Source organism: Electrona antarctica, assembly GCF_951216825.1.
Source record: "Electrona antarctica genome assembly, chromosome: 16".
NCBI classification, from domain to species: Eukaryota; Metazoa; Chordata; class Actinopteri; order Myctophiformes; family Myctophidae; genus Electrona; species Electrona antarctica.
Genome location: NC_136797.1, coordinates 19,359,050 through 19,384,788, shown reverse-complemented (window position 1 = coordinate 19,384,788; position 25,739 = coordinate 19,359,050). Strand labels below are relative to the sequence as shown.

Below are 25,739 nucleotides of genomic sequence, written 5' to 3'. Positions count from 1 at the left end.
TCCTCAATGTCAGAGTGCTGATTGTGGACTACAGGAAGTCAGGCAAAAAACCCTCCTCCATCTACATAGCTGGTGCTTGCAGTGGAGAGGGAGAGGGTCAACGACTTCAAATTCCTTGCCGTTCACATAAATAAGAGAAACGCACCTGGAATGTGCACAGCAAACAATTGGTGAGTAAAGCACAGCAATGTCTCTACTTTACTTCCTCAGGCGACTGAAGAAGTCTGGTATGGGTTCCTACTTCCTACTACCTTCTACATCTACAGGGTACCTTCTCCATAGATATAAAAAATAAATTATGCCTCATTGGCTGCTGTAGTTCGTTGGAGCCATGTGTGTCCAGCGTAAGGAGGAAGTCAAGCGGAAGCGCGGAAGGCACGCGTCCCTGCCACTCAAGAGCACATCTTTTCCAGGACTTATCAATTCAATCCAAAGGAGCTTTGTCATGAGAAAACAAACGTTTTACATTGCGATTGCCTGTCTGATTGGCCTACCGGACGTCCCCTTAAGTGACGCACACAGTATCTTGGCAAGCTTCCGCTATGCTTCCGCAAAAGCTTGCCTCCTCTCGATATACACATGCCCCAGAGCCGAAGGAGGCATCTACCTTTTCATGGTACCTTCACAGTTCACACATCCGTGGCCCAGGTGCAAGACAAGCAAAAGTATCATACAATGGAATAGAGTTCAGTGCACAATGGCGATGCTGAAAAAGCTCTTCTGTATTTTTATTGCGTTTCGATCAATTCAGATCAGGCAGGACATATAGATATATCCAGATGAAGATCTGAACTGATTGAAACGTTGATGACGCAGCATCATAGTGTGTGCAGACTCTATTTACCTTCAACAGAAGTACCACAAGAGCATTCAAGACTTCTGGCATCACTGCCTGTTATGGGAACCGTACTGATCTCAACGGGTTGTGTGGAGTGAGCCAAGGATATCAGTGAATGTGAAGCTTGTGAACTTCTCTCCATCCATACTGGTATGACATACTGGTGGACATATGGTGGACAGTGTCAGCAAAGCTCGCAGGAACATCAGAGATTGTTGCCATTCCAACCACTGACTGTTTCAGATGCTGCCACGTGGCAAGTGGCTTGGCAGCCGAAAGGCCAATTCACTGACATTAGAAATTCTAATGCCAGTGAATTGGCCTTTCGGTTCGGGAAAAATCGGTATCGGCATGTCTCAAAATCAAATTATCGGATCAGGAGCAAAAAAACGTGATGATAACTAAGCCTGATTGTCCCCAATTAGAATACTAAACAACTAGCCCCGGACAATTAATGAAACCGAAATAGATTCATAGATCTATAGATTCCAGTGCATTCCGTAAACCTTCGGTTCAGGGCTTTGTCACTATTCGCCAATTGACCTATAGCTAAGCCCCTCCCCAAACTGCTATGATCCAATCACAGCTAACCATAACATGGGTTAGACCAGAGTGTAGAGTAGCGACACGCTTTGATCTCGCCGCAAAGTGGGTCCCTATGGGCTATAGTTCCAAACATTGCTCCTATGGCTGGAACTATCCCATTGAGATAGAATGAGCACTTCCACATTCCATTGTTACACTGGGAGTCAACGCTAGTGTCGCCACTCTCATACTATATTACTCAGCCGATTCGACTGGTATCACCCCATATAATCGGCGAAATCATCTGTTATCAGCACGTTTGAATGGTGCCAAAATGTTGATAATGGCATCCTCACCACATAGCCTGGTAAAGGTTTCCCCCTGGTGGACGTGTCATTTTGGTGCATGGAACTAGGAGCTACTAATATATACTATTCTCTGTCTATCAGGACGTAACTCGAACGGCGCTGAGTCGGGTCTGGTGGCCTTCGCAACGCTCGGCACGGCGCCTCGCTCGGCTAGCGCCTCGCTCGGCGGTGCCTCACGTAGCTCATGGCCACCAGACACGGCGCACCTCCGTCAGGACATCAGTGATAATGACATACTGAACAGTGAGGATGCCAGTATCAACATTTTGGCACCATTCAAACGTGCTGATAACGGATGATTTCGCCGATTATATGGGGTGATACCAGTCGAATGGGGTGATATTACTCTGGGTTAGACAAACCTCTCCACCAGTAGTTTTCCTATATGATAAAACGTTGTTTTAACTCTATCTCTACCGCTAGCTATTCGCATAAACCCCAGTTCCAGGGACCACCATACGCGTTCACTTTAAAAGACCCACCACTCACTACACACACTCGAGTACATAGGAACAAGCACACACTGTTTACCTTTTGTCAGAGTTAAAAAAGAAATGTCACTCATATTTGTCCAGTGCATACAGCAGGCCTTGTTGATGGATTTGGAAGATATTTTCCAAAAATGAACCAGTATTTAATGTGTAAAATCCATGATATTTACATTGGAATGAATGAGCCCGGCTGGAAAGTGTCCAAGTGGGAGTGTCTAAGTGGGAGAGGGCGGGGCTTAGCTAAAGGTGAATAGAGGTCTATGTAGACGACCTGGCCTGATGAAGTGAACGGGTGTGACGCAACTCTCTAATAGAAGGCTCTGGACCAGGGTAAGACTAATGTAACAGCGGGAAAATTAAATCCACATCTGTGCTCAGAGGAACCCATCCCACTCCAGAGTCCACGACACCACACGATAACAATAAAGAAACTTCAAAGCGTAAATGAGCTGGTAAATGGATACTACAGCGGTAGATTGGACTGATGAAACTTTTCGGGGAGGTCAGTAGGCCTAATATCATTACAGGGGTTAATTTCAGTCAACGTTATCAGAATATTAACACGAGGCCCGCCAGGAACATAGACACGTAGAATAGCGTACCGTGCCACACCCGGAAAAGCCGTTTTAACAGCGATGTATTCTTTAATGCATGTTTTAAGACGATCGTATCGAAAGCTACCGTTCGTTAGCTCTGTTATGCTTCTGAGCCAATGGCCGCGGCCATTTTGAAGATGCGCGCGCATCCACTTACATTGCCTGCTCTGTTTTCAGACGGCTGTATCTCACAGAAGCGACATTGGAGGGGTCGCTTTTTCCCAGACAAGCGTTTTCAACGGCCTGTAGCAGGCGCTGTGATACTCGCGGTCCACTTTTTCCACCACCGACCGAGAGAACAAGCACACAACACACACGGAATGGTTTCATAGTAAAATGCGATTACGGATATATGGCTCTTCAAAGTAAGTGTTACGCGCGATAAAACCCTGGCAGAACGCGGCGGAGGGATTGAATAATGGTAGCGGTCAAACGGTTAGCTATTATTTCATCTTTAAATTTGACATGGGATTATATTTTCAACTAAAATAAATGGTAATTTCAATATTTTAATATAAATTCAATCACGCAATAACACAAATTATTTTTTCCTTCATAGAAAGTAGAATATTAATTAAATGCCCCAAGGTTTTAGATTGTGGGCGGGGTTTGGGTACAAAACAATCACAAACTATAAAAGTGGCACTTCAGCGCCCTCTGTCGCCCAAGAGTGGACCCTCTCTAACAAAAGACATTCCGTACCATGCTCTTCTATAAACTATAGTGCACACGCTTCTGACCACAATACATATTAAGCAATACGATTCAGGAGGACAATTTAATGTGTAAAACATTTGTCATTAAAACATTGATGGACAATGACACTGTGTCAATGCTACACAGACACAGATAGACGACAGGAGGACTGTGCGCGCCATGTGATCTTAAAACACCGACTGAACTTAAAAACCGACATCACTTTGTTCACTAAGATCCAAGCTCAGTGCTTTACATACGAGTTCACTCTTCGCTAAGAGATAAAACACTAAAACAAGCAAGTTGTCAACATGTCACAATGTATCTGTAAGGTGCCCCGCGCTCAAATTTCAATGTTTCCTTTTAACCCAGAGGCTACAGATGTATCCGTTCCAAATGGATACATTTAGCTACATGTGTAATCTCTCATAGTTTACACGTTGATAAGATAACACCGAGGATTTAACAGTGCTGCGTTTTACAGACAAAACAACTCAACCATTAAACCACAAGTATGAAACATTGTCTCGAATTGAGAACTGTTGTGCTTGGCTGCTAACTGCAGGCTACACTATTGGCGCTCGTGCCGGGGCCGTATAAAACAATACAAAACACGCCGTTTGTGCAAAGCGGCATGTGCAAAGAGGCACTGGGCACCATGCTGATCAATGCCCATCAATAATATTACAAGCTAAACCGGGCGCGTGCGCGATTTATTTTGTACCGCTAAAAAGCTGCTGGGCTGGAAGAAGCAAGCCAGCAGTACAGAGCAGCAGAGCAACGCGGCCCGGGAACATGTATGACGGAACACCAACAGCACGGCTTTCAAAGCACCCGTGGGCCGTGGCCGGCAATTCATGTTCCCGGGCTGAGCATCTTCCTGTGCTGCACATCCAGTTGCCCTCTCCCCGGGTCTTAATAGCACAAAACAAAAGGGTTGCCTTTTCTCCCCAGCGTGGAGAAAATGTACGAGCGACTGAGTTTCCCCTCCCCCGAAAATAGTGTTCCATGTGTATACATAATAATATTGTCGGTTGCGTAAACGCAGCGACCCCATGCAAGCAAAACGTAGCGACACAGACATAAAGCAAGCTTGTGTTCTCACTCACCTCGGTTCCTACCGAAGCCATGGATAGAAGCTCCACCCCCTTGTGCCTAGTGGCTACGTCATGCGTATCGATCTGTGAATCGTGATGCCACACCTGATTGAGAATATTATAAATAAATTAAGAATAAATAAATTAATACATACATAATTGCAATAATTGATAATATGACTTTAATATTTCAAAATTAATATTTTCTCTAAAACCTTGAACATTTTGACTTTTCATTGCATAGTTCCAACTTCCACTTGACCCAAGCCAAGCCGTAAATTAGTAAATACAATCAATAGATTGATCATCAAGTTTAGCTTATACAGACTATACCTTCTTTAGTGAACCTACATGAATGTGCTGCTGCGTTTTGCACCATATGTCTAACCTCATGTACATAACTGCTGCGATGTGGGCCTGCTGCCACTTTTTTGTACCTTGTGTCTAACCTCATACATAGCTGTTGCTTTTTACGGAGCTATGTTGAGTGGTCCCTTGACTCCCTTACGGAGCTATGTGTGTGGGTGGGTGGCTGGCTGGGTGGCTGGCTGGCTGGCTGGGTGGGTGTGCGTCTGAGCACGAAAACAGCATGATTGTTTTTCACCACCTGTGCGCAAACTAACACACACACTAACACACACACACATATTAACTGTATATATGGTGATTTCGGGTGTGCCAGTACAGTACAGTGACAGTACAGTACAGTATAGTAGAGGGTATACAGAGGGACCCCCACACGGTAACTCTGTCATTTCTCAACCGTTTCGGACGCGTGGCGTTCCTGTGGGTCTGCACCACTCACTTCACACGGGTGTGATTTTTTAGTTATGCATATATGTGTATAGTGAACAGATGTCTCTACACAGATGTCCCACTTTGGGGCGTCCCACAAATTGAGACCCTGTCCCACATTGTGATCGACTGGCAGGCATCAGTGTTCAAATGCCATAATCCCCTAATAGGTGTCTTTCTGTTGTAAAGCTCTCTCGTTGTCTTTTTCAGCAAGATGTGTTAAGCCTGTTAAACACCATAAGAAATATCCCCTGGGCTACACTAAGCCGACCATACTACCCAAGACCAAAATTGGCCTTTTAAAACAAAATGTAAGACGCTAGAGGGGTTTAATAACAAAATGATAGTTTAGGCCAACGGTCGAATATGACATCAAGTAATTTAATAGCAACTTAAGTAATAAATTGCTAACGCCCACTTGTCCCACACAAGCAATACTTCTGTCCCTCAAATGAATGAATGTTTGGATCTGTTCACCCTGTGTGTGCATGCCCTCTTCCCATTTCCTGACCTGAAAACAATGAAATGATGGAGCTTCCCAAACTAATTTCACCCACTTCTTTACACCTGAAAACCTGTGATGTGACAATACAATTGATTCTGATTCAGATTAAGTGGTTAATTTAAATCTGTAAGAATACAAAGTCAAAGTCAGAAGTGGCTGACCGACCTTGACTACGCGGATGACATTGCACTGTTTGCTGAACACATAAACTCTGCTCAAGAGCTTTTAACATCACTAGAAGTGTCAGCAGCCAAAGTTGGTCTATTGCTCAATGCCAAAAAGACAGAATGCCTGCTTCTGAATGAAGACTCTGTTCACCCAACCATCCGAAACATGGACAATGAATGAGTTTCGGGATCGTCTTGATGGAACATACACAAGACTCCTCATGCGTGTCCAGAACCTCTCAAGGACCATCCCACTAAAGCTCAGATTTATGGAGGGACCCCCCCCCCCATCTCAGTTGTTGTGGCAGAAAGAAGACTCCGCTTTGCTGGACACTGTCACAGAGCAAAAGACCAGGTCATTTCGGATATTCTACTGTGGAGACTACCCTAACCCTGCCCATCAAGAGGAACAAGACCTCTCACATTTCCAGATGTTCTGAGTAGGGACACAGGACTGACTGTGAATGAACTTGGTGTGGCAATGAGCAACAGAGACCAGTGGAAGCAGCTTGTGTCGCAGATCTCGAGGGCACTCGAAGGATGATGAGTTAATTAAATTAACACATAGGATTTTGCAATGCAGCAGGTGCTGTGTTTTCTTTACTTGATGTTCTAGTTCCATCAGTGGCTTGTTACTTCCACAAGATGTATGTTGATTTGGAAGTAATATTTTGTCCAACTGCATGGACATGAACGTCTTCTTCTTTTTTGCTGATGGGTTTCCAGATTGCAGGGACTTAAACCAAATCAAACACTTGATGCTGAGTGCCTAGCAGGAGGGATTAGGTACCATTTTTATGGTCTATGCCTATGGTATGAGTTGGCTGGAAATTGAACCCGAACCTCTCACTCTCTCTCAGGGTGAACACAAGGCCACCAAACAGCTGTCAAGATGTAAGGCCATCATTTTAAAGATACTTAGGATTATTATGTGACTCTTTTTTATAGGCTCATTACTTCATCTAAACAGACATAATATTAACTTATTTTATGAGGACTATTGATGTGTAATCCATACTGTTAATTGCAGCAAAGCTCTTCATTTGTGATGAAAATGTAGTATGTAATAGCCCATAGTGCAACCGTTTGATGCTATAGATAGAAGCTATTAAAGGACCACTTCACCACTTTTCAACTTACCTTCATATAATTGGTCCTCACGAATGATAAAATGCCAAATTCTTTTCTACTCGGTCTATGTCTCTTGGGAGGGCTGTGGGCAGTTCAGACACCTGTCCACCAGTGACATCATCGATGGGGGAATCCAAGCTACCGGTAATAAAAACGGCAGACTTTCTATTCATGAAAAGTTGCAATGCGATAATAGAAGTCACGATAATAAAAATCTAAATATATTTAAAAATAAATATTGTTTAAAAATAAATCTGCCTAACGATGTCACTGGTGGACGGTTTCTGAACTGCCCACAACCCTCCTATGAGACACAGAGAGTAGAAAGAAGTGTTATTTTAATAATTTTATCATGAACATTAGTGAGGACCAATTATATGAAGATACGTTGTGGTGAAGTGGTCCTTTAACACATTTTGCAGGGGACCCCACTTTAAGAACTATTATTACCGTACAGTTGTAATTATACACACTGTAAGACCCTCAAATGATGATACTAAAGTAAAAATATATAGTCCCCTTTAGTTGTTACTAAAATATACAGTGGCATTTGTCACTGTAAATTTGCACATTGGCCTACTACGTGAAATTTGTCTTCTGCATTTCTTAACTATTAGGGGCAGTGGGCACTATTAATACAGCGCCTGCAGGTGTTAAGTGTCCGTCTTGCTCATAGACCGTTCGACACGGTAGACATGGGCGGACGGACAGACAAAACCAATGACCTTTGACCAATTTCACCTATTAGGGAACTGAGGTATAGGGTAGATAATTCTAGGGTTCATTATGAAATAATCTTGATTTCAACTCTTTGAAACCAAACATCTATACCGCTCACATACTCTTAGTTCACTTTGACTACATTTATATTTATACATGGCTGTTAATAGATCATACAACACACCAAATCCCTGGTGAAAGTGCAGAGGGCCAAGCAAGAGCTCTGTGGTATGTAATTAAATCCTATCGTTTTGTATTTCTACCTAGCTGTATCTCTTTTGCTGCATCGGTCCTGTGTTTCATAACTGCAATGCATTACTACCAGTACCAGGACAACCGTATTTCCCCTCTGGGATCAATAAAGGTCTATCTATCTTTCCAAAGGGGAGTTCACACCCTTGGCCATGGGGGAAAATATGATGCTATCTCCAGGCAGGGCTTACACTGCTACACACAAACAAAACATTCAGGATCCTTCTCTTAGAACCAGCTTATTCACAAACTCACATCAACAATAAAATACATGGCAGGTGAATTTATTGTTCCACTGTACAACTTTCATTGATTCTGTGCAATATAAGTTGAAATACATTTACTGACCAAGTTGCTACTATTGTCTGTGTACTTCACCAGTATAATACATTTACAAGTAAAAAAAATACACATAAAAAAAAGATAGAGCGCATGTTAGGGGTTATAAAACTATAGTACCTTTTGGTGAGGAAGAATAGAATATGGGTTTAAAAAGTAATCATAAAATAACCTCAACAAGCCTTATACACTGTTTTTTTTTAATGAAGGGTTGACAAGAGTACTTTAACTGTTTAAACAGTGCAGCATTATTGGATACTTGCAATTTGTTATTGGTCTAAAGAAATAATAATAATAATAATAATAACAACAATCACCATAAAAAATAAATACTTTGTTCAGCAGGTCCAAGATCTGAGTCACAGTTCTATATCCTCAGTATTTCCAGCACTACATTTATGTCAAGTCAACAGTCAAGTGCACTTAGAACAGTCCAGGGGAGACACAACAGCCCACGACAGCACTCCCAATAAGGGAAGATAAACAACCTCATCACAGACTCCTTCCCATACACCAAGGGCAAATGGACACTGGGACTGTTTAAGGCACCATGGAGCCAGAGCAGTTTACCACTGTATCAATAGTTGGTATGTGTGTGCTGGAACTTCAGTTCTGGTGTACCTGCCTTAAGCCTAATTTGTACATGATCAAACAACCATGATGTTGCCTAATGAAATAACCAATGTTCAAGTGAAAAACTGTAATATTAGTTGAGTGACCCAGTTGTGCGACTAAGTATAAATGATTATCCCTAGCAGTGAAACGCATGTGGCAAGATGGTCCGCATTCAGGTGCCCAATACTATCTGCCTCTGTTCTGTATTCTGAGTATTCAACAAATTCGAACTTGTGCTAGGTGACGTGTAACATCCTTCAGTTAATGTAAGGATGATGTGAAAATGTGTTGGTATCACTTGTGTGCAGCATTTGTCTATAGGAAAATGCCCACAACAGAAAATGAAATGAGACTGTATGGGGAATTATCTCAAAATGGCATGGCATGAACCGCATGATAAAGTTTACAGGTGGATCAAGCATCTGCAGAAAAGTATCAACTGCCACAGAAAGTAGCCACAGGACACGCGCACGTGTTCTCACACACATGCGCACAGTCGCACACACACACACACACACACCTGTACAGTACCTATATAAAACGGTTGAGACTTTGCAACACAATTTCAAACTGTCAAAAAAAAGTGCCGTCTTGTGTGTGCACACAGTTTGTACCTCATGTTGATAGTCTGCACAGACAATTATTTTTTCTTTTCTATTTAACATTTGACAACACTTGAGAAAATTTAAGGCATGGGAATACCAACATACATTCTCATCTAAGCCCCAGAAAAGACCAGACAGAACATTTATAGCAGATCTATGCTAAAGCAAAAATATTATCTAATCTATTTATCTATAAATGCACCATGTCTCTGTATGTGTCTGTAATCGTTCAACTTCAAATTTGACACACGCGTTTCACACCCCCGCAGGGAGTGCAGTGCCCGGTGTCGAGTCGGTCGGACCCACGGTTGTCCAGAACGGCCACAAAAGGCCCGGGCTCTGGACAGGGCCATATACAGTATGTCACAAAACTCCATATATACACTGTAGGAATAAAGGGACACAGAGAGACAGATACAGAAATCTCCATATATGGGCATATAAACGGGACACAGAGAATGGTGGAATGGGTACTCTGACACGGTTACAACGGGTATTGCATAGCTGAGTGGGGCATATCGATCTCCAACTTCCATCGTTACCAACTCTGTGCTCTACAGCCGGGCACCGGTCTAGTATATATAAGTTTCACAAGTATAAGATGTAAAGGTATAACGCTTGGTAACAGCTCTAATGCCATTAGAGCTATGGACCAGTGCTAGGTTACAGCAGGTCTCAGGATGGTGCATCACAGACACATTTCTTGGATGGTTATGGTTGAATGGCATACAGTATGTTCCAGTTTTAAGCATGTGTAAAAACATACAAACTGTTCACATTTTCATTTTGGATGACGCTTCTCCATTGATGGCCACATGGGGGCAGTCAAAGACCAGTATACTGTTTCTAAAAAATTAAACGAAACCAAAGGGTATAGTCTCCAAGTAAAACCTGCTACTTGCGCACAACAACACAAGGTGGCAATATAGCATCATTCAAACATCAAAACTCGGGATTCCTTCCAGATAAATCACAATTTAAATATATTTACAGTAATGACTCTTACACACAATATATTATTTCCAAAATGGTTTATAAATTTGTACAACTTCATAAGAATGTATATGCATTATATTAATGTATCATAAAATATTAAAAGTACATCATAGTATCATATGACTCAATGTGCGTGTGTGTGAGAGAGAGAGAGAGAGAGAGAGAGAGAGAGAGAGAGAGAGAGAGAGAGAGAGAGTTTACTGGTTGTGGTGATGTATTGTCAATTGTCATTATTACAAAGTGGTTGACAGTTGACCGTGTCATTTGTCACGTCACTACAGTTGTAGTTTTAACAATTTGTAACCTTCCTAATAGGACTTGCCTTTATGCCTGGCAATATTGCCGGTATGGTTACATTTGCGGTACATTTACCGCAAATATAGTTATTTATCCCCTTATTTAACCTGGAATTGTGTTTAATCATTTTAATACACTGAAACCTGGGGGCTGCCAAGAACTACCTCAATCTTGAGCCTGATTTATTAGGTAACTAGGTATATAAATCAGGCTTCAACAGGTCTAATGTAAACTGAGCAGCGACACTGGAACAGCTCTTGGGTTTTCTGCCTGGCACAAGGGGCTCAATGGTTCAAAACAGAAGAGTGGTCACAGGCTACTGTAATATGAACCTGTAAAAGTAACTTGAGATTTAGATTAGCTGAGATTGTTCTTAATTGTCCCCGATGGGGGAAAATAACAAGCTCACTGTACATAGTAAATCCAAGTATACGCAATATGTGTTGTTTGATAAGTTCATTACCAACCATTCATGTTACTAGCTCACATTACTGTCAACATTTGGTGAAACGTTTTGTGAAAGAGTTCCACTTTGGGATGCTATTGGGCATATACTCTGTTTATCAGCTCTACTACGAGGTTTTACTCAGAGACCATCTTTTACACAAGGATACCATAGAGACAGACAAAGCTTTAAAGGTAGCAGATGATATGAATCCCAGGTGAATGCAAAATGCAAGGGTACAGTGATGGAACAACAGTAGCAGTACAGTACAGTAAAGTACAGTACAGTACACATTTAGAATGATATTAAAACGAAAGCCAAGTTTTGGTCTTGTAAAATGTGACCTTCTAGCAGGCCCAATCAATTTCAAGGCATCACAGATGCAATTACAAAAAAAAGAAATTGATTACCGCTCCCAAGAAATTACCGGATCCCCCAACATTAAATATCTCGCTCCTTACGTAATGCTTCAAGGTACTACAATCAGGCACAGTGTACAGTAGTTCACCCATGTATCCGACACTGCCTTTGGAGAAAAAGGGCAAAATCTAATCCCAAATTCAAAGTAAAACATCCCTTTTTTAAAACCAGATGTCATCACCAAGGGGGCCACGTCATCTGTCCAGTTCATACCAGTGTGCCACCACTGTAATTTGTCCAGCAGGTGGCGTAGGTAGGCTGCGTGTGGGAGTGGCGACGAAGCTACTGTCTACCATTGAAGCTGGAGTTGGTACTGCTGCAGCTTTCCTCGTACGTGGGAGGAGGCTCTGGAAAACATGCAAGTTGTTCACAAAGGTTATCTTCAGCAACATCCTACTGTACCGTTTAAGTTATGTGGTTGTTAGGCACGTGGTTAGGCAGATGCCAACGTGAAATTTATAACCCTTTGTGTGACTGCGGCAAAAGAATTGCAGATCTGCAAGCTCACAAAGCTTCGCAATGAGACACGTTGTGAGCTTGCAAATCGGCAAGCAGATAAAAAAGTACACAAAAGTATATATAGACCCCTAGGCCACTGGTTCAACAAAGTATAAAAGGTCTAAGTGTGATGTTTACCTGCTAGTTGCCTTTCAGCACACACTCCTCTTAGCACTCTATTTAATGGACCACTTACTATGTTACTGTTTGACTAGGGGTTATGGCACGAATATAGGCATCTGCGAAATGCCTACATTGTAATTTGTGTACAATTATTCTCCACAAACCTGTGCTACTGTTCAATGTTCTAGAGAAAGAAATAGAGTCTGCAACACTGGTAAGGAATAAAGTCTCATTCATAGTCTGGATTTTCGGTGGTGAGGTGACCACCGAACTACAACATGACGTCACGAGCCACGGTGAAGAGCAAACCACCACCACCGCCCCAGCCCTTCTCTCCGTTTTTACTCACCACCGCTCAACGTTATTTCAGCTCCGGTGGTCAGCTCACCACCGGAGTGGTGGTCACCTCACCACCGAAAAAACAGACTATGAATAGGCCTTAACTCAGCTCCACTGGTTCAATGTTTCGATCACTGGGATCGTCTTCAGGAATGAAGATTGTGTAGCACCAATTGGTGTTGTACTCTTTGGTGAATTGGTGGCGGGACAACGGACATGTTTCAAGTACTACAGCACATGACTATGGTGTGGGTGGGTGGTTGCCTCACCCAATCTGCAGCCAAATTCTCTTTGTGAACACATGGGATAACATTAGCCACTGTTTCTCTGTAGAGAATTAATGGACTTCCACCACATAAGTATTTGTTCTTTGGTTGGTCGTGGTAATGTGAACATGTGTGATCAACAGTGTGATCATCAGGAAACACAAATGGAATCATTAACTGTGATAATGATAGCATGACTAGTGATTGTACATGTACAGTATGTGCATTTATTTGTGTGCCTGTATGATCCAGTACATCTGCGGCAGGCATCACTCCATTCCATGGCTTTATGCTTGCTGACAGTAGTGTCCATCTCAGGTTCCCATTTAGTGCCCACAAACACCTTCACACCATTTTCCCACATACTGATACATGTGCACAAGACACAAAAAAACCACCACCCCCAATTGACAACCACGTCTCCTCTGACACATACATATTCACCTGACAGAGGATTTTCACTGGAAATGCATAACACATGCGGAGGAACACGCTACCCCTCTCAGTTGTACTCCATGCTGAACAGGCCAACCTCTAGGAGCAGTGCCATGGAGACTAGTGTTGTAACTTGTAGGGCAGTGGTGTTGATGCAAAAACACTGAACATGTGTGCGTGTGTGCGCGCGAATGCATGCGATGTGACTGACCGTGCGGGTAGTCCCAGCTGCTGTATTCTGGAGGGAGGATAAGGGAGCAGGACGTGGGGACGGGAGTGATGTCTCCTTCGGTGAAGAAAGGTATGGTGGCCCCCGTGGACACACAGAACATGGGAGCGGATGAGTCACTGGCATCCGGCCTTCTTTGGCCGGTGGGGAAGGCAGCACTGGGGGCCTGGCCGAACGCACCAGGAGACATGCAGAGAGGCTGGCCCGACGGGTCTTGCTGAGAGTGACTTTTGGTGGGGATCTCCTCACTGACGGGACCCCCCGCACACAGATCCTCCTCCGGGTCCTCCTCAGCCGGCGGAGCGCTAGGGGTCACCCCACCCGGACAAGGGGCCGGACTGGAGGTCATGGGTCTCGATGGGGACAAGGTCACAGTCACAGCGGTGTTGCCGATGTAGATGGGCAGTGTCACAACCGCCTCTGGAGATTTTAATGACACCTGCGACAGCCGTAAAAACACGCAAAGCAGTGTTTATATCATCAGTGTCGGGTAGGGCATTCACTTCTAGTCATTTTTACTAGTTGACTAGTTGCCTAGTTTACTAGTCGACTAGTCGACTAGTTGTTTAACTACCGATTATGTAAAAAATAAAATAAATTTAAAAAATACTTTTTTTTATATAAATATTTGTACATTGAAAAACTGTGTACATGGTGACTATAACTATAATCTACCTGATCTTGAGGCCTACAAAATCGGGGGAAAAATAAAAACATAAACTTTTTTTTTCTTTTTTTCTTATCAACTAGTCAACTAGTACCAACAAGGTCGACTAGTGGATTTACTAGTCGACTAGTAAACTAGTCGACTAGTTGCTTAATGCCCTAGTGTCGGGCGGAAGTCATGTATGGCCAAAACTGTTACTTTTCAGGAAATCATTTGTATTCTAGTGGATCCAAAGTAAGTTATCGTTCAGTCAAAAGCTCTTGTGAATGCTTTTCACAAGAGCCTTCTGCCCAACAGCAACAATGTGAGACTCTGTGAGTACCTGTGTGTCTATGCTCATTTCATAATGTTCTCTGCGTGCTGTAGCCTAATGGCCAATCATCCAATCTGGGAAGGAAATAGTCTAATGATGTTTTTCTAAATTGGCAGCATGAGTATGAGATTGAGTCCTTGACTCTGATCATAAAGAAGAGATTCAAACATTTAAATAATTCAAATGAATAGGCAAATCAGGATTCTGTTTAAGCAAGTGGGTATCTACAGTACATGCACAACACATACAGTATTAGTACTAGTCTATTCACCAGAGAGATCTGCCAAACATGGATAGGCAGAATTTAATTTTATATAATTGTATGTTTTCATCCTCTATTCAAATCAGTAAGGTAAGGTTTTAGAATTTGAATGTTTATCCACACAAAGGCCAATTTGATAGTGTTTTATATCGATATGACATGTTATTGATCTTTCAAATATTCAACCCTTTCATCTTTTGATATAACAAGAATCCACCACCATACTTTACATATAATCCAACTGTGCCTCAACAAAACTAATCTTGTAGGATCGTTTCTGAAACACAGGCATAATCAAACATGCACAAAAAGCATACACAAAAGAAACACAGAAAGGGTCGCACGCACGCACACACACACTCACTCACCTGAATGAAGTAGTCAACATCGATGAGGCTACAACAGGAAAGTTCTGACTGAGGAAGTGGAGGAACGATGATCTGCTCTCTCCATTCTGCATGCTTTCCAGCTTTCACCCCGGCTCCCTCCACCTCTGCTATGGTCCTCAGGTCATACACAGGCCGTTTGCTCTTATACGTCACTTTCTAGGAAGGAGGAAGTATTTCACGTTGGTACACAGCAACACCTTGCAGTATGTATTTCAATTAAAACACTCCACATTGTTTACTGTGCCTGAGTGGGATTAGATGTACAGTATGGTAGTAATAACTGTAATGACTACCACTAATAATACATTAACTGAGACAATGGATTTACCCTCTTTTCAATTAGATGTAAAAGTAAGTGTTTTTTGGAGCAAAACTCAAAAGTACTATACAACCCCCCCCCCCCCCCATCAGTCACCTGTCATCATCATGAGATTCTTTCTAAAATGTTATATTTGGCTGGATGCCAACACTTGAAAGACTTATGTAATGCCTTATCCTAATACATGTCTTCCAAATATGGCTACAAGGCAAAACAAGGTTTGACAAAAATCCCATAATGATAATCATCACAATCATATTAGTTGTAGTAGCATTGCGATCGAGCTGTGTTACCTGTATAAGACTGGCCAACACACACCCTGTGTCCTTGCCAGACTTATTGTGAATCTCCGTGGCTAGTTTGATGACCTGACCAGGGATGTAGCCTCTCAGGTCGCAGCGAGCCTTCAGCATCAGCGTTCCCGTCTTCACCAGGAGGTAGCTGAACTTCTTAGTGGTCACAGCACAACTGGGTTGCTGGGGAGATGGAAGCAAGGGTCATCAATATGCAAAGACTTGGCCTTGTCTGTGGCAAACATTCTTACTCCATTACTGAATGCCAAGTCTCTTTTCTTCAGAATATGTATGACACTGATCTACTATGACACTACAGTATGTATGGCACATTAGGACAATGGTTCGCTTTTATTTTCAAGGACCCTATAACTCTCAGAGTTACAGGCCTGTTATGGTCATTCAGGCCATTCTCTTTTTCTCTTCGTTTCTGGTAATATTATGGTTTGCTCATTTTGGATGTCCATAATGTAATTTTGATTAAAATGTCCACCACAAGCCAACATGGCAATGACCGCAGGACGGAAGAAAAAATGAATTGTTTATCGTTTTTCATTAGGAGGGCCCATCAGCTGACTCTACAGCTGACTCTCTACTCCCTTCCTGGAGTCCAGAACGAACGCTGGGTCATCGCGGGTCGTGGCGAAGAGTGGCAAAGGGGCAGAAAGACTGTGCATCGTCAAAGTGATGCATGAGAGCAAAGGAGGAAATGATTTAGAGGCCGCTCTGCCCTGAAATCAAATAAACCTCGATCGAGATGGGAGCTGATCAAATAAGTGCATGCTCTACACAGCTTCGCTAAGTCCCTGTCTCTGCTGTACCTCTGCCTCTAAATAAAAAGTTTGATATGCCCGGTCACAGATCCCCATTTGTCACAAATCTTTATCCCTTGGACTCCAATCAACACAGTAATATCCTCAGCGTTTGTTTAACTCTGAGAGTGTACAAATGTAACCAATTAGAGCCATCCATTTGTTTCCATTTGCACACTCTCAGATGTACAGACCCATTAAGGGTCTATTTGGGCCCTTTGTGGTCCCTGGACCCGACATTGAGAAAAATAGTGATTGATATGTTTTTTGTTTTCTTCCGATATGTCCGATATTATGAGCTGATATGAATTTTTTACAGTAACATAAATTCCAACACAAGAATTCCTTTAAATGCATTGGAGAACATTTATTGCTTATAAAAAGGAAGTGCAAGAAGCACCAACAGAAAAGTGCTCTAAATCATCTCTGGGACATATTTAATCATACTGCGAGCTGGCATGAGACCGTTTACTGTTTGTAAAAGGATTGAACCGGCATGGGGACCGGCTCTCAAATGCCCAAGAATGTAGAAAACGGTTACAGACATTTACAGAGGACAAGTGTTTTGAAAAGCAAGCACTTGAGGAAAATCTCCGGTCCCCAGAGCTCTCACCTCAATGTCGAGCACTTCATTGAGGTTGAGCGGGTTCAGAAGATAGAAGGCTCTCTGGGCTTTGTAGTCCTTGGAGAAACGGGGCGTGTCGATCACAGCTCTCACCCGGTAAACAATCTTTCCAAAGGGCCCTTCAAAGGAGGTTGGCACGGCAGCTGGGCACGAGAAGGAGGAGAATAGGGGAAAACAATTCAAACAATAGTCTGACATCAAACACAATTGAGCGTGATTTATACTTTTGTATATGACCCACTGCGAGAATAGCAGATCTACAAGCGCCCTAACAAATAATGTTTAAAGAATGACATGGGATTTTCTTTCTTTAAAACCTTGAAAATGTGTCTTCAAGGTCTTGAAAACACAGCAGCTATTTGGCTGCCTTGTTAAGTGGTCATATGGGCTGGTCTGGCCACCAACGCTTTCAAGATTTTCAACTGAGCCCTGCTCCCAGAAAAGGATGGAAACCACTATTCTAGTCCCTTATAGGACATTGCCTAACGCAATAAAATAAACATTTGTTTAAAGATAGATTTCCAGAAAGAGATCTAAACGTAAATTCACCAATCTCATTCCTTACAAGACGTATTTAGATGTATTACTTTGTACTCTTATGTATCTTATCCAGCAAATGAAACCAAATGCTCTCAAGTTGAAGTTTGTCTAACGTCCGTGTGAGTTGTTGTGAAATAAATGCCAAATCAAAGTCACAAGATGCACTGAGCCCGGTCGGTCTGATCTGTGGAGATCTGACTCATAAATCAAAGAGGGAAGATGTTCTGTCTATTTGTTTACGGACTGCAGCGACAGAGGAGAGGAGAAAACAGGGAGGGTTTGGGGGAAAGGGAAGGAAATGCAAGAAGAGAAGACCAAATTAACTATTTTTGGAGAGTGCTGTCAGGCAGAAGGGTGTTGATGCTAAAGTGCAGAGAACAGAGGAGGAGAACCAAGGGCGTGATTTATACTTAGTCGTACAATGGTGTTGCACGATCTACAAGGCTCACAACACAAAGCTTTAAGTTTATGGTGTGTTGTGAGCTTGTAAATCTTGTAAAAAAAACATTGGTGAGTAACACCATAGTATGACAGAGCATAAATTAGGCATTACAAGTCTGATATTCTATCATGCTATTGCTATGAATGTACTGGCAAAATTGATGAGAAAGATTGTCCATTCAGCTCAAATGCACACTAAAACAATTTAGCAGCCATAATTTTTTTCCCATAAACCTTTGTTTATTGGATCTCTCAATACATACAAAGAGTTACATATTTATGTCTCAAATTCTGTCTATTGAATAACATTTGTCAGGAAAAGGTGCTTTGCAATTCTGCCACTCCCTCCCACCCCAGCCTTTTAATCGGTTCGCTCTTCCCTTGATCCTCATTTGAATGATAATGTCAATGTCGGTGGCTGTTCTGGGGACAAGGCTGCCTGCCTGCCGCTGCCAATAAGGATTAAGAGCAGGGCTGTAGTCTGGTTGCAGACAGCGTGGCAGGGCCCTGCAGCCAGTTTGGGGGAGACTGGAGACAACAGCAGAGCAGACAGACAGTGTCTCTCCTCGGGGACACATCAGAGTCCTGTTGCTCGTGGCTGGCTGCATGGACAGGAAACGTAAACCCCGTCTGTGTCCTTGAGTGTGAATAAATGGATTAATTGAGAACAGTGATTGAGTATTCAGCTTTATTACAATAGCTAATACCATACCCGCCCTCTGCACGCACGCGCACGCACACGCACACGCACACACACACACACACACACACACACACACACACACACACACACACACACACACACACACACACACACACACACACACACACACACACACACACACACACACACACACGCGTTTTGTGTCCGGGTAGCTCAGTCGGTAGAGCTCTCGCCTTTGGACCACAAATTCATGGGTTCGATCCCGGGCACCGGAAACTCAGCGAATGAGTAGCACGGCTTGGTGCAGCAAGTGGTGCGGGAAGGACTGGGAGCTGATGGTGGCTGATGGTGGCGCTCCACCTCAGCAATCCATCTCGCATTGTAACGGGGATAGACTCCCACGTGTTACCGGCTGATACAGACAATAAGCTACTCCCGACCTACTTCTCCTTCTTGTTTTGGAATTGTTCAGTCCCAGGAATGTGTAATTGTGACATTTTCTCTCAAGGAGCTAGCTAAAAATGTCATTAGAACAGAATACAAATGCTGCCGAAGTTAATTATGCACATAACTCCATTGATTAGAAATCATCTTAAGCCTTGCTTAAGCTGGTTAGTCTTAGTTGTTCAGTGCAGTGTATGTTGTGCTTCAGTTGGTATCCCAAACACTGCTGTGCAATCAGCTCCTTATCTCAACAACATGTCTGCCTTTCTGTCTGACTCAGCCTTGAATACAAAGACAAACTTTGAAGGAAGGAGGAAGTATCCTACTCATTAATTTACTGTATATCACTCATCTTCTCCACAGTCTACTCTAAACCTTTCCTGTATCAGGGCCCACTCTGTAGCTCATGTATCTAGAGAACCGCCCGACCGGAGGTGCCTACTGCCTATTAGTAATACAATGTTGTGTCAATTTTTTTTTTGGGGGGGGGGGGGGACTTGCAGACTGCAGTATCCTCACAGCCCACCAGAGGGCTCTGGCCCACGAGTTGAGAATCGCTGGTCTAAAAGCTCTATTTAGACTTAATTAGCTCTTCGCTAAGTCCCACCCAAGCCCGTTGTTGGCCAATACCACGTTAGCGACGGTTACTAAGGTAGAAAACTGGTCACGCTTGCAATGCTGGTCAAAATGTTTAAGCAGTGTCAATAAATATATTTGCTGTACAGCATGTGTGGACCTCAGAAAGAGGGTTTGTTTTCTTACCTTGTTATGAGCAAACTAGTCCGTTCCATGAATTATTTCGCTCCGTTGTGCAGTTTAATAGTACATATTAGAAATAAAAATAGGCTCTCATTGACTTCCATTGTAACGGGGGAACAGCTCTCAAAGTCACTCTTTTAGAACACTAAGCTGATTCTGACCGTTTATGACATCAGGAAAACTCACTCACTTTTATTTTTAATAAAAAATGTCAACGTTGTCTTGTCTGTTTTTGTTTTGACTTCAGTGTTGCCACATTGTGTGAGAGAAATAAGCCAACCCACCTCCAAAAACAAGCCAACTCTTAAAGCCAAATCAAGAAAAACAAGCCAAAACAAACACAATAATATGACCATATATAATCATAATAAAAAGATTGTATGCATTTATCATTATAAATACTATGTAGGCCTATGTCTATGATAATTAATGTTTTGGTAATGTATTACATACACTAATTATTAGCCTTAAGCCAAAAGTAGCGGGAAATAAGCAGACCTGGCAACCCTGACAAGTTTGTGTGGAAAGAAGTTCCGGTTTGCCTACAAAACGATCTGATTGGTCCAAATCTGTACACACACTTCTGAAGTAGCCTCGGTCTCAGCCTTCCATCCAGGCCGTTGGATGTAAACAAATGTATTTGATCTCGTCCACTTGTCGCAAACACCATACACAATTTTGGACGCGTTTGAGGGAGACACTTTAGGAGAAATGTCTGGGACTGCAGCTGGGTGCTCAAACAGCATGGAGACTTGTTTACAAACGAGAGTTGGGAACACCAGAACCGCTTCACTGTATATCTCCAACCAAAATAGTTACTTTATAAATCTATCAAAAGACGAAAAGTTTTCCTGATGTCATAAACTGTCAGAATCAGCTTTTGTTGTGTTCGCTTATGTGCTAACTGACTGACTTTGAGAGCCAGGTATTTGACCAGCATGCAAGCGTGACCAGTTTTCTACCTTAGTAACCGTCGCTAACGTGGTATTGGCCAACAACGGGCTTGGGTGGGACTTAGCGAAGAGTGAATTGCACGACAGCGAAAAGAACAGATATCGCCATGCAGCAAGTGACACAGTCAACAGTATAAATTAGTCATTATTCCCCCCTCTCCCAGCTGCTCTCTCTCTCTCTCTCCATCATTGTTTCTGGGAACAAGGCCATTCACCTCTTCACCTCAGCTCTTCTTATCTAAACCCATTCATCCCTCCAGGCTTAATTGCACTGGTCCTGTGGTAGAGGCAGCCAGGGCTCTGCAGCTGTGAATCCAGTAAGCTGAGTCTACCTCGGCCAACGCCTCCCTCGTGTCTGTCTGTCTGTCTACACTTCCTTGTTCTCTGAGGCAGACACATAAAGCAAGGCAGGATAGCCTGGGTGTTCCTTTTCATATCAAGGAATGAGGGACCTCCAAATGAATATTAATTTTGCCGCTGACACACATCTGCATCCTATGCCAGATTTGTCTTGTTAAGATGTTTAAAAAATATATTCCAAATGTTTTTTCACATGATTTATAATGGGTATAAAAGGGACACAGACATACGGGTCCAACGGGTATGCTGACTGTGGGTACAATAATGGATACAATATGGGTATAATGCATAATAAGCGAATGGGGCATGCATTCCTAATTTGCATCATTCCCGACCTGCATCTTTCCCGAGTAGGCAGGTGCCCGTTAATATTGACAGATGTTGTTGAGGATGCCACTTTGAGAAACACTGGATACTTCCTGCAGCACACTACTTCAAGCCCGGACATTTATATTGTCACATCGCAACCCGTTTTTCAGTTGAATGCCAGTTGTTTTTGTGGAGCTATAATGCTTGAAGATCGGCTATTTTTGAATAGACTATGGGCTCCATTTTCGTCACCGCTAAACCCCTAATATCCCTAAACTTCTTTGCCTTTTTTTTACTATTTTGAAAAACATTTTTGAATTGTTCAACTAGCCAATCTACATTGACACGTTGTGAGCTTGGAGACTGGCCATTTTAACTATTCAAAAATGTTTTGCAAAATAGTAAAAAAGGCAAAGAAGTTTAGGGATTAGGAGTTTAGCGGTGACGAAAATGGAGCCCTAAGTATAAAGTAGGGCTTAATTGATCAATACATTCAATCAATACGCTCTGTAATGATAATCTAAATCTACACATCTTTTTTGTAGAAAGTAAAAGTACTGTTCACCACTGTTTATTAATCCTTTCTCGTTTTCAACCTCCTCCATCTGAAACCCTAGCCTTCAGACTCGGTAAGTCTACCATTCACAAATCCTCATGTGTGCTCTCATCTTTCTACAAACGTCTCCATCCCTCCTTCCCCTTTGTCCACTCCCTGCATCCCCACCTGACCTTTCACATTTGCTTTTGTCAACTCATCTGCACGCAAGCTAGTGGAAGTTTTCTGAAACTTGACAGGAAAGTCTGTAGTGTTATTGTCTCTGCCAGGCGTGGTCAAGACTGTTTTCTCCCCTGTCAGTCCGCCTGTGTGTGTGTGTGTGTGCGTGTGCGTGTGTGTGTGTGTGTGTGTGTGTGTGTTTGTGTGTACAGTACACTAAGCAATTCTCCAGCGACAATCAACAATCAAACTGTGCAATATCACTAACTCCCTGGAGGCCAGAGCAGAACCTCTGTAAACGTCATGACATCAGCTTGTGACTGCAACTTGTTCCTGTTCGCAGATGACTCAGCACTGCTAGTCTCGGACAGGAACAAACTGCAGGTTGAAAAGGCCCTCAGCTCTGAACTCGGTAGAATCTGCACCTGGCTCGCTGATAACAAACTATCTTTACACCTGGGAAAACCTGAATCCATTCTCTTTGGATCAAATAGTAACCTCAGCAAGGCAGATGGCTTCTTGGAATCTTGGTTAGAGTTGGTGACAATATTATCACACGAAAAGATGACATTATCTACCTAGGTTCCATCCTGGAGGCTAATCTTTCCGGTGATAAAATGGCCACCAACGTAATCAAAAAAGTCAACCAAAGAATAAGATCCTTTACAGGATCTCCTCACTGGTCAACAAAAACACCTTGAAGACCCTAACAGGAGCCCTCGTACAAGGTTTCTTTGACTATGCATGCACCTCTTGAAATGAAATGAAATGAAATGAAATGAAATGAAATCTATATTTACCCAGGGTATCTGGGCTAAGCTCAAGAACTTGTTTCCAGCCAGGCCCTGCTCATAGAACACATTTCATCGTAGTGGTTGATGCCTTGTTCAAGGGCATTTCAGCGGTGGTAATTTTAACGTGTCGGACGGCCGATTCGAACTGGGAACCTTCCGGTATCTAGACCGCGCCGCTATCCGTTCGGCCACCGCTGCCACGATGATGGTACCACAGCACCTCAAAGGCCCTTAAAACAAGGCTCCAGACTTCCCAAAACAAACTGGTCAGGCTCCTACTTGGCCTCACCCCCCGAACCCACCTCACCCCTGTCCACTTTGACAGGCTGGAATGGCTTAGGGTTGATGACAGAGTACAGCATCTTGCAATGGGTCTGGTCCACAAGATTCGCTACACCACCAAGATACCAATGCACCTGTCTAAATACTTCCTTAATGTTAACGAAGTCCACACCCACAACACCAGAGGGAGTGCAACAAACCATGTCCAACCCAGATTCGGCACAAACAAGGGACTAAATTCTTTCCGCTCCTATGCCACCAAAAAGTGTAACGCCCTACCAACAGTCATTAAGACTGTTGGATCCCTTGACTCCTTCAAAAACGCTCTCAAAGGGCACCTACGGACGGCTGCAATTCGAAACTGGCCCCCGTAGAATCTGAATCCCCTCCACCCACCCCTTTCCCCCCTCACTGTATATGTTTCTTTCCCTTTTTTACCTCCTTTATGATGAATTCCTGTTCTGTTCTTTGGCTATATAGAAGTGTCTATTTGTACGTCTCTAAATGTTTTGATGATTTGAACATGGTGGACCCTCTTGTAAACAAGTGTAATGCTTTATTCACTCACAGTTAACAGTCTTTGTATTGAGTTGTGCTTGAAATGTACTGTAATTCTGCAAACTGTTAATAAATATTTCAATCAATCAATCAATGGCCCAAATGTTATAGCGCCACCAGGAAGCCGATTTTTGCGCAGATCGGTACACATTATCTCTATAGTCGTGTGATCAAGATGGATACCTCAAATCATGAACGCAGTGTCCGACTGCCGTGAAACTGTCCCACAAGGCCAATGAAGAAATGCTAAAATTTTGGTATTGGCCTGATGGTGGCGCTATGTATGACATGCTGATTCACACTTGGGCCTACAACTCTTGAACCATAGGTCATAAAATCTAAAAAAAAAATTCCATCATTACTGAACTCCCAGATGAAAAATGCGCAATAAGACACATTGTAAGCTTGTAGATGTAGATCTGCTGTTGCCACTCATCATTATCTCTCCTGCCATCTGTTTATCCGCTGAAACAACACTTGTGTCGCATCATTACTTTGTAGAACAACAGCGACAATGTTTTACTATAGAGTACAAAATTGCTCAACAATTATTTTAACAGTGCGTTCCCCAACTAGTCTGGCACCAAGCCTTGCTTACAGTGACTGAAGCACCCCCTATTTCTAGAGTTTCTACACATTTCACATACTTTAAGATCAGTGGTTCTCAAAGTGGTGCCCGGGGAACCCCCAGAGGTCCTTTAGGGCGTTTTCAGATGGGGGTCAGCAGCAAACTGCATACATACAGTATTAATGTGGTGGTCCTTGATATGGAAATGTACGAGAAACAACGATTTAGACAAACACCTGACAGCAGGCCTGGGCCGTGGCTCAGCGGTCCAGGCACCTTGGCTGGTAATCCAGTCTGGCAGTGTGCCGCGGGTTCGACTCCCGATCCCGACGGCCTTTACTGCATGTCCCCCCCCATCTCTCTCCCCATTTCCTGTCAGCCTACTGTCTGTCCCTCCATAAAAAATATAAAATTAAGGCGAAAGCCACAAAAAAAATAAAATAAAAAAAAAACACCTGACAGCAACATGCTTGTCTGTCCCTAGGGCAGACACATCCAGCGACACCTGATCATCCCTGTGTCTGGATCAATCTGGGTTTCGGTTTCCCCTTATCTAACACACCCGTTATTGCCTAAAAGGACTATTCCGGCATTAATACATGTCATTGTCTATTCACAGCCTCAGCCATAAATAAAAATAGACCAATTTACCCTTCATTTTAGACTTAGCATTTATTTACATTTTGTCCCAAGTTATTCAAACGCTACCAAACCTCCCTGAATAATTAAGTCAATGTTGGCTGAACACAATTGTGAGGTTAATAAGTCATGGACGCTTCAATTTCACATATCAATCTTTTCTCCAGGGACTACTTTTCAAATCAATATGCGCTTTAAATTGAAATAAAACACCATTATGACTTGACAAAACAAGACAAGACAGA

General features: G+C 42.9%; 2 protein-coding genes across 3 annotated transcripts in view; both read right to left on the bottom strand.

Annotated features, from left to right (window-relative positions):
- The window catches only part of LOC306939921 (histone-lysine N-methyltransferase EHMT1-like), a 38,873-nt gene extending 34,181 nt beyond the window's left edge, over positions 1-4,692 (bottom strand). The window contains exon 1 of one of the 2 annotated variants that reach the window (XM_079524736.1): positions 4,624-4,692. In XM_079524736.1, the coding sequence (XP_079380862.1) occupies positions 4,624-4,644 (21 nt within the window). In that variant the 5' untranslated portion in view covers positions 4,645-4,692. Of the gene's footprint in view, positions 1-4,238; positions 4,360-4,623 lie in introns of those variants that run through there. The other variant, XM_079524738.1, reaches the window with a different exon arrangement.
- A 6,033-nt stretch (positions 4,693-10,725) lies between these two features.
- Positions 10,726-25,739, bottom strand: part of arrdc1b (arrestin domain containing 1b) — a 61,777-nt gene continuing 46,763 nt past the window's right edge. Inside the window, exons 4-8 of the mRNA XM_079525120.1 lie at positions 17,457-17,611; positions 16,032-16,214; positions 15,399-15,575; positions 13,771-14,227; positions 10,726-12,245 (exon numbers count right to left, since the gene is read on the bottom strand). Of these exons, the coding sequence (XP_079381246.1) occupies positions 12,181-12,245; positions 13,771-14,227; positions 15,399-15,575; positions 16,032-16,214; positions 17,457-17,611 (1,037 nt within the window). The 3' untranslated portion in view covers positions 10,726-12,180. The remainder of the gene's footprint in view (positions 12,246-13,770; positions 14,228-15,398; positions 15,576-16,031; positions 16,215-17,456; positions 17,612-25,739) is intronic.